The sequence below is a fragment of the Phaethon aethereus genome, assembly GCF_964289735.1.
Source record: "Phaethon aethereus genome assembly, chromosome: 1".
NCBI lineage: Eukaryota > Metazoa > Chordata > Aves > Phaethontiformes > Phaethontidae > Phaethon > Phaethon aethereus.
Window position 1 is genome coordinate 80,824,981 of NC_138575.1, and position 13,599 is coordinate 80,838,579.

The window sequence follows — 13,599 nt, forward strand, 5'->3', positions numbered from 1 at the left end:
TATACTGTGATATCAATATACACTGAAAGTACTGCAAGGATATATTATTAATTTACAGTAAAACTAACAATCCACGGTTAAATTTATTGTTTATAAATATGCTGTCTACATTATATGTGGTATAAAAATATTTGACATTTTGTGGGCACTAGGTCAAAATAAGCTTTTCTTTTTTAAGGGACTAAAAATCGTTCAGGTATATGCATATTACCCTTGTCAATTACGTGAAAATCGTACTGACCTGGTACAAAACAGAATCCTACTGTGTTGGCAAAATGAAAACGGTAATGTATAGCATGATATTCACTGCATGACAAGGCTAATTAGGAGGAAAAAAAAAAAAAGAATTTACAGCAGCGCAGTTCTAGCAGTACTTTAAATAAGAATATCATGATTTAAAGTGACATGGGTAGGAAAAAAGGATGCAGAAGAGATGGGAAAACCTAAACTGGAGAAAAGAGCAAACTTTACAAGTATACCCAACAAAAATCATTGAAATTCCAGAAGCAAGGAGAGAGCTCTAAATGTTCTAGTTTGGTAAATGCATCAAGGAAAAACAGGTGTATTAATTTTAAAAAGTGTGTGATTATTTTTCTGGATTCACTGCTACAATTGCTGTATTCCTGTGGAAAACAAAGCCCTTTGTGTAAGGTTAATATCTGTCCTGACTGCGTTTTCAAGTTTAACTTTAGTTGCTGGCCCTCCGTAGTTAACATAGAGGTTATTTGGCTACGTCCAAGTATCTATGGTATGCTGCTCTGAGACAGACTTCTTTATTATTAATTACTTTAAACATTTTTGGTATTGACAAACCCCACATCTCACCTCACTGGACAAGTAACACATCCTGGTCCTTCCATTTCCTTATGTGCTCAGTCACTTCACTGGATTAAGGCATGTTTTTGTGTTCCATTTGCAAAAATAAAAACTTTTTGTACAAATGTCTGGGTTCTTTTATACAAAAACTTTTCTTCTTATGGCACAAGCAGCAGTCGCTGTTTAAGAAAATATATAAATATCCTTTTTTTTTTCTTCTTCTGTACAAATATCTTCAATATTCCTCCACCCCATTCAATAATATTTAACTGTACACTGTCCTACCTCCTCCCTTGCCAAGAGCTCCCTCCCCCCTCCCCAGTAGAACATTTTGTATTTACACTTTCATGGCGGAGGCAGATAACGGGGTGGGGGGGCTACCCCTCATGAGGAGTCCGTGCAGGGGGAGGGCGGCGGCGGGTAGAGATGGTGAGAGTAGCTCCGCTCCGTGTACGGGGAAGGCGGACAGCTTTCATAGTTCTCCTCCGCCGACAGGTACTGGCTGCGTGGAGTGGGTGGCGGGGGGACGGGCTCTGAATCATAGTTCAAGTCACTGGTATAGCCCTTGGCCGTCGCTGCTGTGACCCTCCGGCTGGGGGCATAGTCACTGTCGCAGACATCCGTGCTGCAGGGTGTCGTGGGAGGTGCAAAATGCCGGTAGCTGTAAGGCCTGTAGCTGCCATGGGGAGATTTATGGGAAAAGCGTCAGTGTGTGGAAAGGCCGCCCATTTTGGGCGATGCGCCCGCGACCAAGCGAGCGGCAGGTAAGCCAGGGTGGAAATGGAGAGCAGGTCAACCTCTCTGCAGTAGATAGGCAGCATCGTGTTCCCCCTCTGACACCGCCAATGCACTAACTCCCTTGCAGAAGGCCCACCTTTGCGCTACAGCGTCAAGTTACAGCAGCTAGCCACAGGGATACTGATGATTAATTATCTAATGATGAAAGGCTCCCTAGAGCCTTAGCTGAGGTAGAAAAAGTTGCTCCTAAAACAGCTGGACTGGAAGGGCACGGGGCAGCGGGGGGAAATAACTGTGCTGCAATTAATATGGAGAAGATACTCTGTTTCCCTTATCCAATCCACTTCCAAGCCCAGACAGACTGAAGATCACCTGGCACATTCGTAACAGTCAAGAGAATCACTGGCCAGAGGAGTAACTGGGATGGAATTCCCAAAAGCTGCTACTACAAAATATCTTTTAAAATGAGCCCAAAGGTAGTTTAAAGAAAACGAATGAGGAAGGGGAGTGCTTGGTAGCTACAACTACCAGCATCAAAATCAGTTTGGGGGGGCAGTGGTGGTGCGATGCAGCTCCTCTATATTCAAGTCAGAATGTTAGAAAAGACGGGAAGATCAGAAGCAGCAAGGCCAGGGTTTATTTTTGGGCGGGAGCATTCAGAAAACATTCAACCCTATGCTACAGCCCCAATACCATTTATAATACTGAAAGTCATCATCGGCTAACCAGCCATCAAGCATGATTCATGCCAGTGCCAAAATTTGGGTTTATTTCATTAGAAAATTACTCATCATTTTAAAAGATTTTTCATATGACTGCAAGGGACCATTATAAACATCTGGTCTGACCTTCTGCACAACAGAGGCTGTATTTTCTGCTAATGGAGAAGAGATGTCTTTTTCAGCCCCAGAGACCTCATTATCCAAAAGCCCCCAAAGGCTCTGTGTTAGGGAGGCATTTCTTTCAACAGATAAATACAGCACTCTCATTGACCAGATCAACCAGTGATGTGGGAGGGGAACCTTTACAGCCTTATGGAGGAGGTCTCGCTTGCTTTATTTTTGGTAACTAGTTATAAAATAATGAACTCTAAATAGCCTCTTACAGGGAAGGTGAGAAAGATACATTTAAGTGAACAGAGATAAAGCTTGCATGCCCATAAATATTAGTCAGAGAAAATAAGCAAAAGGTTAGCAACCTTTGTCAGATATTAAACCTTAATATGTCAGATTAGAATTTCTGTGCTTTATCTAGGCTATAATATTCATATTACTTCTGATCTGCTAGCCTTTAGAATGCCAACTTTCCTCTGCATCGTGTTTGCCAAACATTTCTGATAATTACATAACAAATTTCTCATGACAGAAGCCTAAAACAAGGCAGGGTTCATTCCAGGCTAAGTATTTTTGGCTCAAAGTTATCACGGTACCAAGTTTCTTTTGGCATTTAGCTGATTTCATGATGAGTGTTGTCATTCCCCCTAAAGCAATATACCTGAGAGGCATACCACTAACCCACTTACTGTAAGATTTACCTCAAACAGTGCTGCACTTACACGCACACTTCAGTGACACGATACATGTGAACTCATTTAAGCACCTGTTTTAGTGCTTGCAGAATTAGGGCCTTTGATTGCAATTCTTACAAAGCAGAGGCTGTCTTTATTCTGCATTTTCTACACTAACTGCTTTGATCCTGATGGAAGCTATTGCAAAAATAATTACCTGTAGGATCTATGAGTGGATGGGCTGTTTGAAGAATAACCGAATTCCATGGTATAATGTGAACGTTCAGTAGCTGGTGATGGTGGTGGGTTCAAAATCTAAGGGAAACGAAAGAAAAAAGCCACAGTTTTTTTAAAAACCTACGAAGGAGAATCAAGAAAACATCACGTTATAAATTTCTTTTTAGTACTGCTTAATAGGAACCTTAAGTTAAGAACTGCATGCATAGCACCTCCCAACAAACAGGATTTTTCTTCTGTTTATTCCCCCGTTCTTTAGCAGACACTGGAAATGCCGCTTGTTACCATTTCCATAGAAGCTATTACTAAGTTGTTCTTAAAAAATGCTGACTGCTGTTGCTATTTTGACATACCCACTGCTGAAAAGTAAAGTTGAAGCTAGCTGTTCAATACTAGATTGTCACTAGGGATACCACGGCCCTAGGCAAACTGGCAGATGTCTGCTCCTGCTAGCTTGTAGTCCCCAAGTATTCTGCTGTTTATAATATTTGCAGTGTGCTGTCCAAGGCAAGCATTTCTTCCCTATACAGACATGCTCTTACTGCAAACAGTATTTTCATTAGTTTAAAGATCTAACACAACGGGTTGATTCTCAGAACCGAACACAGACAGTTGAAGATTTCAGCCTGCAGTGCCCAAGCATGTAACTAACACTCAGTAACAGCTTGGTGGACATATAAAAATAGCTAAAACAGCCACCACTAATGCCAGAAGTAAAGCAACAGGGAGCCCTCTAGGGCTGGTACCAACTTTTATACAGTATCTAGCACAGCACACTACCCATTTGTCACTAGAGGAATGCTACGGAGTTGCAAGACGCTTTTTTATTTATCTGTCACTTGCAAGACACATGACACAGAACTTCATTTTAATTCCTTGAAAGGTCTACACAGAATCAACCACAGCATTACCTCCAGAGGCACATGGCAGAGTATAATGAAAGGAGATTGCTCTGCCAGAGCTGCCCAACATTTATAGGGATTTTTTTCATCTCCCCTGACAGTCTAACATCTTTTTCTGGCACTGAGCTCTCACAACTTTTTAAAATTAATAGAAAATTGCTATCCTGTTTTCAAAGATGACAATCTCTTCTCCCTTCCCTTTCAAAATCACTTACTCCATATTCAAAAAAGTTTATTAGGCTAGAAATCTAAAAAAAATTCATCTGTCAATTAATTATCCTCAGAAAGACACTGGACTTTCCCTGAAAGCTATTAAAGGTCTATGAATAACAGAATGACTTACTGGAGGAAAGTAAGTGCCTTTGGTACTTGAAGAACTACTGGAAGAGGCTCCAGTGACATGGGCCCTGTCATAGGGTGGCCCGCTGCTTCCTCCCATAATGCTGAGGGAGCTGATCACAGATTTACCTCGAGACATTCCTAAAGAAGAACAAAGATCTATGTCAATATTCAATTCTTTGAAGCAAACAGAGAAAATAAAGCTCAAAAAAAATAATCTAGAGGATAAGAGCAGTATAAGTACAACTTCCAAAACAAAAATTAATCTTCTTGGTATTAAGAGCAAATTCATTGCTCTTTGATGGACAATTGGAATGAAGACTGTCAGGGAATAAACATGTTGGTTTTGTGTATCAGCTACTCAATTGCAGGACTTTGCACTTGTCTGTACTAGAACTGTGTGAAGAGAAACAAGATTTCTTTCACTTGAACAGCTGGAAAAGACTTGAGAGAACAGGCATTCAAGGCATTATTTCTATGCCTCAGAATAAAACATGAGAACGACTCCGACCACCTCAACTGAGCAACTGAAATTTGTGTGAAAGAAGAGAGGGTTTGTGTTCTTTCATTTCCACACCGTTAAGTAAGCTTTTGCTACTGGACTGAAGCACCCTGGCAGAGAGTCCAAGTGAGAAATTGAGCAGTATGCCACTGTGCTTGAAATAATGGTGAAAATTCTGCTCAAAGATTCTCTTTATGAAAGCAGGTTACTACAGAAAGCAGAGAAATTTGGTGCATTACTTTAACCCTGTAACACCCTCACAGAACCTCTATGTTCTGACTGGAACCTGCTGGATTCAAAGCCACAAGTTACAGTACATATTTTATCAATATATACGGAAGCAATGCATATAAATGAAGTGCAACATTGCGGTTAAGCCTTACTTTTTAAATAGCAGTAGCATCATACACTTGGGTTGGTGGTGGAAACTTCACCATCAAACGGAGTAAGCTGAGACCACAGTTATTGCTGGTCATTACAGACTTTACAAGAAGTTTCAGAAGCATACAAACCCAGTCTACAAATCTAACAAGTATAACTACATAATGTTTAAAGTCCCATAAATATAACTTTAACTTTACCCTGTACTGTCATGACACCTTGCTGATGCTGTAATAGTCCAAAAAGAGGTTTCTTGAGTAGCAAAAGAAAAGAACTCCCACAGTATGTGCATCTATTTGAGCTTATGGTTCTGCTAAGTATCTAAATGCTCATGAACAACATAGATAAAATTGCAGTTCATTATTATAAAGAAGGGTGGTGACAAGCCTTGACAGTCTTGGCTTCCAACAGCTTCCAAGAATTATGCATCAAGAATGGACACCTCCTGTGCATACATGCACAGTATTCCCAGCTACAACTATGTGGTGCCAAAGAGCAGGACAAGGATCACACCATTTACTCACCAGGAAGAGACCCTGACAAAGAGCTGGGGTGAGGCACATAACCAAGAGGTACAGAGGCTGGTCCATGCACCACATAATCATTGGTCATTGTTTCCCCATCTCCCTTCATGCGTGGGCACAGCACCCTCTGGCAGATAAAGTACATTGCACCAACCACGAAGACTGTAAGGATCACACCAATGATGGAACCTATTGTGTTGTTGGGCTGTGGTGCAGGCTCTTCCGTTGTGTCTAAAAGGAAAATCAGACAGTGTGAGTTAATCCAACAGCTTCACGTACCAACATTAGTTTTCCTGACATCTTTCCACACAGGAAAAATAAAAGCCTTCTCTTCTGTAGGCAGACAACAGCTTTCAAATTAATATATGGGAAGAACAAACAGGCACTGGGACAGGTCTATTTAAAGACTAAGTGTCCATAAGGCCTGCTTGTGTACAAGATGACCTTCACGCATGTAGAAAGGTTTCTGAATCACAATTGACAGGAAATGAACAGTACATGCATGTGCAGGGGGGTTGACAAACCAGGTCCTGATCTTGCTTTATGCTGCCAGGCAGAGCTATCCTTTGAACTGGATGAACAAGACCTGCAACCATGACTCCAGATGGCACTGTGCTGGGACTCCAGTTCTGCTTTTTCTCGTCATTAAAGACGATGACAACTACTTTTCATGTTGCACCTCATCAGGTAAGCACCTAGGTTATCACTCAGTGTAACAGATTGGCACTCCCTTTTCTCAACTGTGTCACATTCACTTATGCTGAACAGTAGAGTTGATGCACCAGTGATGAATTTTGGGTTTGCTGATATTTATTAAGCTACCTAACCTACTCCACATCTGACCCACACTGGTGGTTACAGATATAGCTGTGCATCAGCTTTAGAGGTACCAGCCTTATGAGGAATCTGTATCTGAAATGATTATTCAACAGTCAAAATGAGTGGCTTTCCCTACAATACCAATTCTAAGCAGTGACATTTCTGGGAATAACTGACAAGTCCCTGCCTGTGCTTCATGAATTTGACAAGAAAAGCAGACTTTAAAGTATTTTCCTGTTCTAGTCAGTGTTTTACATCTTATCCATTACTGAAAGTCTTTTCCTCAACACATTTTCTTCTCCCTGAACACCAAACCCACAATTTAACCAGCTTGTCACAGTCTACAAAGATAAGTAAACAGACTTCTGATCATACTGGAGGAGGGACAGTGACAACTGCAATCTTACTCCAGGTGGGCTAATTTTCCATTCTGTTACAAAACCAGATAATACATGAACTATAAAAAAAGATAACTATACATGTCTGTGATAATGTCACTAATAACTTGGTAGCATGACAGAACATCTCCGATTACTCCTTCTTAAGATCAAGCGTCCAACTCTGGCTTTGCATTTTCAAGTTACGTGTGTGTGTCAACTGTGATATACGGATCTCTAACACAAGAAAAGATGTCCCCATTTGTAATTTCTTTTAAAGCACCAACAGTGAAAATGAACTTTCAAGTTGGAATTTTAAAGGCAGTGATCTTCTTGCAGAGCCCTGGAGATTTCAAGGTAGGGGATATCACATGTTACGAATCATAAATCAAGCTCAGAATTACAACTTTTCAAGATGCAAAGGAAATCTTAGAAGGTTTATTCTGTAAACAGAGTGATCCTCTGATTCTAAAAGCACCTGCTATTAATTCTCTGGATGAGAAAACCATGAAGCAGGGCAGTTATATATAAAAGCCTCATGCTGCTAGAAAGATTTTTTTAAACACTGTACCATCTCAGCATACTAACAGGTTATAGTAAAACTAACCTTTTATTTCTTTTAAAAGCTTAAAAGGTAAGTGGAAAAATTACTAGCCTGCTCTGCCTCAGACACTACTTGTTCAGAATACCAGTTATTTTTGTTATTCCTATTCCACCATGTTGTGCATTAATTGCACGACAGCAGTTATGAACAGGAGCATCCATTTCGGGAACAATTAATTCAGTCTGGTTGGCAGAACAAAATCTAACTCATAGAGAAGATAAGAAACAAATTTTGTACACTGCAATCAAGTCTCTAGTCTCCAGTTTTACACTTACAGCATCCTTGCTCATCTGAGCTGTCACTGCAGTCCAAGTTGTGATCACATTTCTTGCTTTTCCCAATGCACTGCCCGCTGGCACAGCGGAACTGATCGGTTAAACAAAGCACTGGAAAGAGAACCCCCCCACACACCCCAAGAGTCAGTATCAAAGACTTCTACTCTTTAAAATGATTAAGAAAACAAGATACCAAAGCATATAAAATCAGGAGTATCTTGGGAGACCTTAGCCTGCTGCTACCTTCATTTCTTGAAGTAGCCAGTGGCACACAAAAGTCCTTCATGCCAACCACGCATAAAGAGTGATTCAGTGTTCTGTTGAGGATACTGCACAGTGGGTACCCGGTCCTTAATGCCTATTTATAGTAAGAACACTACAAGATAAAGTTACCTTGACTAAACTAACTCAGAAGCAGAAAGCCACTGAGAACACAGGCACTTACTGCAGGACATGATTATTGCAAAATTACTGTAAGAATCCCCAACTCTAAGCATTTACTGTGATAGAGAGAAAAATTAAGTTATTAAAAATAAATCTGCCAAACCATGATGATAAAATGGTTTAAGAAAGATAAACGTGGTTTCTCAATGCCCTTGTGCTCCTCTTGTAAACCAGAAAACTCCGTGATCATGGGACAATATATTTCACTTGACATTATGTAAAATAAAAAAAAACCCCAAAAACTGGAGCTCTGCCAATACACTCAAAAAATAAACTAACACTTTGGGAAAAAAGGTGCTGCGGGCAAGGTGCTGGCTGCTGTTGTTTACACGTATTTTTGCCTCCTGTTTCTCATAAATCCAGAATTCTTTGTGACTTCAGTTGAATTAAGAAGTTAAAGACTTTTCTGATCTGTAATCGATTTGAACACTCTGAATAACAGGGCCACATTGAAGGTGATCAACAGCCCTTGGTCTGGTATCTCCAGATGCTGGATGGCAACTGGGAAGCTAACTTACACAACATATTTTCAGACGTCAGCATCTCATCTGGTTAACAATCAACTTTCATCACATAGGAATTTCTGCATCAGTCTGTATGTTTTTGTTTGAGCTGGAGCACATCTTTTGGGAAGAAATTCAGCCTTGATTCAAAGACCCTTAGACAGTCTCTTCAAAGAAGGAAAATGTACTGAAAGGATGTAGAGAGGAGTCATCCTTTTAAGCTTACAAGTTATCCCTACAACTCCTCACTACTTGTGCAGGGGGAAAGGACAAGTTTGCTCATGTTTCACTTTGTACACTGGTGGGGTAGTTCAGACTCCACCAGCATAACCTGTCCTTTCCAAAATCAAAAGAACCTAATTCTCATTGTGTTGGCAATAGCACTTCCCTCTATAACGATTGCTTAAATACTCTTTTGCTGTGCTCTACAGGAAGAAAAGGTCTCCAGAAATCTCGCCTGTGTCTCACTCCCACTTACTCACAAAAACTTAACTTCATTTTGTTCACGTATTACAAAATAAAATAATCCCAAGACCTTTACTTGGTACAAGGTACACAAAAAATTATGACAGGGATTTGCTCCACTTTCTAATTCACTCCCAGTTACCAGGTTTTTAGAAGTTAAAAACATATCATCTTTTTAATAGTACTTTTCACAAACAGAGCTTTAATCACTGTGCAGATCAGTGTTATTTCTGTCTCATGGGTGGAGAAACAAAAGTATGGAGTTGTGAAATAATTTCCCATTCAATAGATCAGTTTAAAAACTAGCAGAACCTCAGATCCTTCCAAATCCTACTCAGCAATAACTCTGTTATCTATCACAGTGTCCCCATGACAGCTTTATTTTCATGACTCTCTCTCAAAGATCCTCTGTACCTTCACAGTTCTTCTCATCCGAGTTATCCTGGCAATTGGCTTCTCCATTGCACCGGAGGGCACTTTCTATGCACTGTCCACTTTCACACTGGAACTGGGTGTCCGAGCACACTGGGCAGTTCTTTTCATCACTGTGGTCTTCACATTCAGTGAAACCGTCACAGCGCCAGGCCACTGGGATGCAGTCAATCTCACCTGTGAAACAGGTGAACTGCTGAGGGGAGCATGTTGGTGGTTCTTTAAAAATCAAGCAAACAAAGAAAAAATAAAAATCCAGGTGAACAAACAGCTGATCAGGACAGGTAAGGACAAGAAGAGCTCAGCTGCCTTCATTTATCAAGCAGCTGATAAACGTGCCACATCATAAGGTAACTTCCACCCTCACTGCCTCCACAGGCATTTGTGCAGATCTGGAGCCCCATGTGACTGATGCAGGCTAATGCTGATGGAGCCTCATTAGACAAAGAACAAGAGGAACAGAGAAACATGCACACTCAAAACAATTATTTTCTTCCCTTCCCACTTCAGCCTCTTACACCCTTCTCTTAGTAGGTCTTCAAAAGTCTTCATTTAAAGTCAACACACTTTTCTTCTCCCCCTTTCCTGCAACACCACTGTATACACAAACAATGGCTCACTTTCTTTTTAATGTTTGACAGTCATTGTATAGAAAACATTAAAAGGATGTAATGCACTGCAGATGGATGCACTGTGACTCAATGTCTAGTTATGTGCCCTCGACAGCTCTGTTCAGTCAAAATTCTTTCAAAACGACAAAAAACTGCTCCATCTAGTCAAGCTCCACTATCTCAACACAGCTGTTAGCTGTTATTTAACATTTACTACAGTAACTGTTAATCTCATGCAGTAAGTAAGTGTGGATTTTTTTCCCTTTTTTTAATCCCCCTTTCCTCCCCCTGCTTTTGGCCTGGTGCTAAACTTGCTCTGAGAAAATATCTGGATTATGTTAGCTCTTATTCCATTGTGAGACCACACGTCGCCTTGATGGCGAGAAGATTGCATAATAAATCCATTCAGCATGGTGGCACAAAGAGACTCAAGCACCAAAGTGTCTCTTCTCTCCCCCGTTTCAACCCCACCCCTGGAGACACCAGGGCGTAGGCTACAGTGGCCATATCACCACAGAGGAGGCAACTTGCCCTTCTGGGACTGCAGTTCAGGGACACGCACAGGGTGAGTTTGAAGAGGACAGCAGATAAGAATAAAATGGCCCAGACAGTGCAATAAGCTAGAACATGAGAATCTACCACTATCTGAAAAAGGAGAACAGAGTAATAGAAAAAGGTAATAGCAATCATACAACTCAAAAATAGAGTTGAAATAATTCACTGGTCTTAAGCAGAAAGAGTGAACAGAAATCCTTATTCAACAGTCAACTAGTGACTTTTCCCTCTTCTCCTCCTTCTCAACACTTGCAGATTTAGCTGGGGGTAGAGGCAAAGAGTAAAAATGCGTGTAAAAGCATGTAACAGCACCTGGCGCGCTGTCACATTCTTTCTGCTCAGAAGCCACCCCTAAAGATGGAGACACCTCCGCCCCCCCCCCCCCCCAACACAGAAGCTGAGCGCTCAGTGACACAGAGCATGGGAAGGACTTACCTCCACAGGACAGCTCATCCTGCAGCAGGACAAGGTGGACTGGGCAAGAGCAGCGTGTGGTGCCGTCACCCTTCACGATGCAAATGTGTGAGCAGCCGCCATTATCTTGAGAACAAGGATGTTGTCCTGTGATTTTAAAAATAAGAAAGACGGTACTGACAAGAAATCCCCACCTCTTTTCTGACCTTTCAGTCATTTCTTGGGGCTCACAGAACTCCCTTCGTTATTTCCTCCCCCCCTACTAAAAACAACTCTGAAAAAGTTGTATTTTGTTGTGTGCATTTTTCCCCTTTACACACATCAATAATTATCATGCACACTGATCATTGTCTGTGATCTGAAATGTTGTGACAATCGTGCGATGGAGTCTACTAACACAGTAAACAATACTCAAAGCATTTTGCTTCTTGTGTGAGATAGAATTAGTTCTGCAGCAAAAATAGTAGCATTAGTAATCCAAAAAGATGCTTTGGATTCCATACTTCATTTTCTCTATCAAAGACCATTAAAAAAAGTAAACTTTTCTAATTTATGAATTCTGAAGCTTCCACACTGTCTCTGAAACTCAAATTAACATGCTCTAGATAAACATTAAAATGAAGAGGCATATTTAATAAGGACAACATACTTCTCTTGGAACTCCTGACAGATTTACTGAGATTAATAGCAAACAAAACTAGTAGTAGTCTGCACTGATGCTTTAATTAAACATCCCCAGACATTTTTCTACATATTTCTCCAAGGCATGCACCACAGCCTATTAACCAGGCCTGTTTCCTCCAGAATGACAGCAGCACCACTGCTTTAACCATCCAGCTCCTGTCGTTTCAAGCACCCTGCATGGGGAAAGGCTATATCCTGGTAAACAGAAAACTTTAAAAAGTGCAGCCATGTTCAACACAAATTGTTATTTAATGCACACTTCCTTTGTGCAATGCAATGTTGCTCTTCTGTTATTTACTTTCAGTACGAATTGCCACCACAAAAATTGTTCGCTTTGCCTTCAAGGCAGGCAGTCCATTGAAACATTTACTGCTAGTAAAAGGCCCTGAGAGCTGTGCTTGTCTAAACTGAGTGAACACCTAGTAGCAACTCACTAGTGTGTTGCAGCCATAATCATCTGCTAGGGATAACAGGACATTTTCACTGTGCCTACAGCCAGTGTATGGAACTACCAATAAAGTTGTCATCAGCAACAAAACGTAATGCTGGGTTTGTGACAGACGTCCAGTCCATTGCCAACTGCCCAAAGGAAACAAACTTAACTGCACCGTGACGATGCACAAACACAAAACCATACCAACTTCTGGCCCCTTCGATCTGCACTGATGTTGATCAGCGACAAGGCAAAACAGGCTCATCTCTCCACGGCCACTCCTTGCCTTGAGTCCCACTCGCAAATAGGGATTGCACTTACTGTATTCCTGAATGTTGAGCTCTTTCACAGCATGGATGTCACTGAGTTGTGCAATACGAGCTTGGACCTTTGTACGTCCTTCTCGACCAGTCATATCAATCTTTTCAATCATCTGCTGTTGCCTGTCAATCCAATACAGCCAGTTTTCAAACACAGTCAGTCCCACAGGCTGCAAGATATTAGAGTCTTCCAAAACGATCCGGTTAGCACCTGCAGAAGGAAAGAGTGGTTTAGTACTTCATGTGATTCTAGCTGAGCTATCATAAACATTTTCTACACTACTCACACCACTATTTTCCACTACTTTTACACTAGCAGGTAAAAACAAAAGCAATCCTGGGTCCTCTGATGCAAGACTGAAGCATTTTGCAGACAGATAATATTTTTTTTTCTACTTTCATCAAGATGACAGTTTTTGTGCTTCAAATACATGTACTGTATTTAAGAAGCATCTGGAGTTGGGTGCTCAGCTCTCATGAGCCTATCCAGTCTTTTATCAATAGGATGGGAATTCTTAACTCTTTATATTCTTCTATCCTTTTTTGGAGCAATTAACTGCTTTGTCTTGGCATACAACAGGGGGTAAGAAGATGGATTATTAGCTTGAGTTAACTAATACAAGATAAAATCCAAGTGAAGACAAGGTAGTTAGTACTTTCCACATGAATTATGAGATTAAGGTAAACACTTGACTTCTGACTTCCTCATACTCTTTT

At 40.9% G+C, this 13,599-nt stretch overlaps 1 protein-coding gene across 5 annotated transcripts in view; it reads right to left on the bottom strand.

The window, feature by feature from the left end:
- Nucleotides 1-1,200: 1,200 nt before the first annotated feature.
- The window catches only part of LRP6 (LDL receptor related protein 6), a gene marked incomplete at both ends in the record, with an annotated part of 124,299 nt that continues 111,900 nt past the window's right edge, over nt 1,201-13,599 (bottom strand). For 3 of the 5 annotated variants that reach the window (XM_082014244.1, XM_082014246.1, XM_082014242.1), the window contains 8 exons: nt 1,201-1,492; nt 3,279-3,376; nt 4,544-4,680; nt 5,947-6,177; nt 8,022-8,132; nt 9,848-10,084; nt 11,467-11,592; nt 12,884-13,093. In XM_082014244.1, coding sequence (XP_081870370.1) covers nt 1,201-1,492; nt 3,279-3,376; nt 4,544-4,680; nt 5,947-6,177; nt 8,022-8,132; nt 9,848-10,084; nt 11,467-11,592; nt 12,884-13,093 — 1,442 coding nt within the window. The remainder of the gene's footprint in view (nt 1,493-3,278; nt 3,377-4,543; nt 4,681-5,946; nt 6,178-8,021; nt 8,133-9,847; nt 10,085-11,466; nt 11,593-12,883; nt 13,094-13,599) is intronic. The other 2 variants (XM_082014243.1, XM_082014245.1) reach the window with 2 other exon arrangements.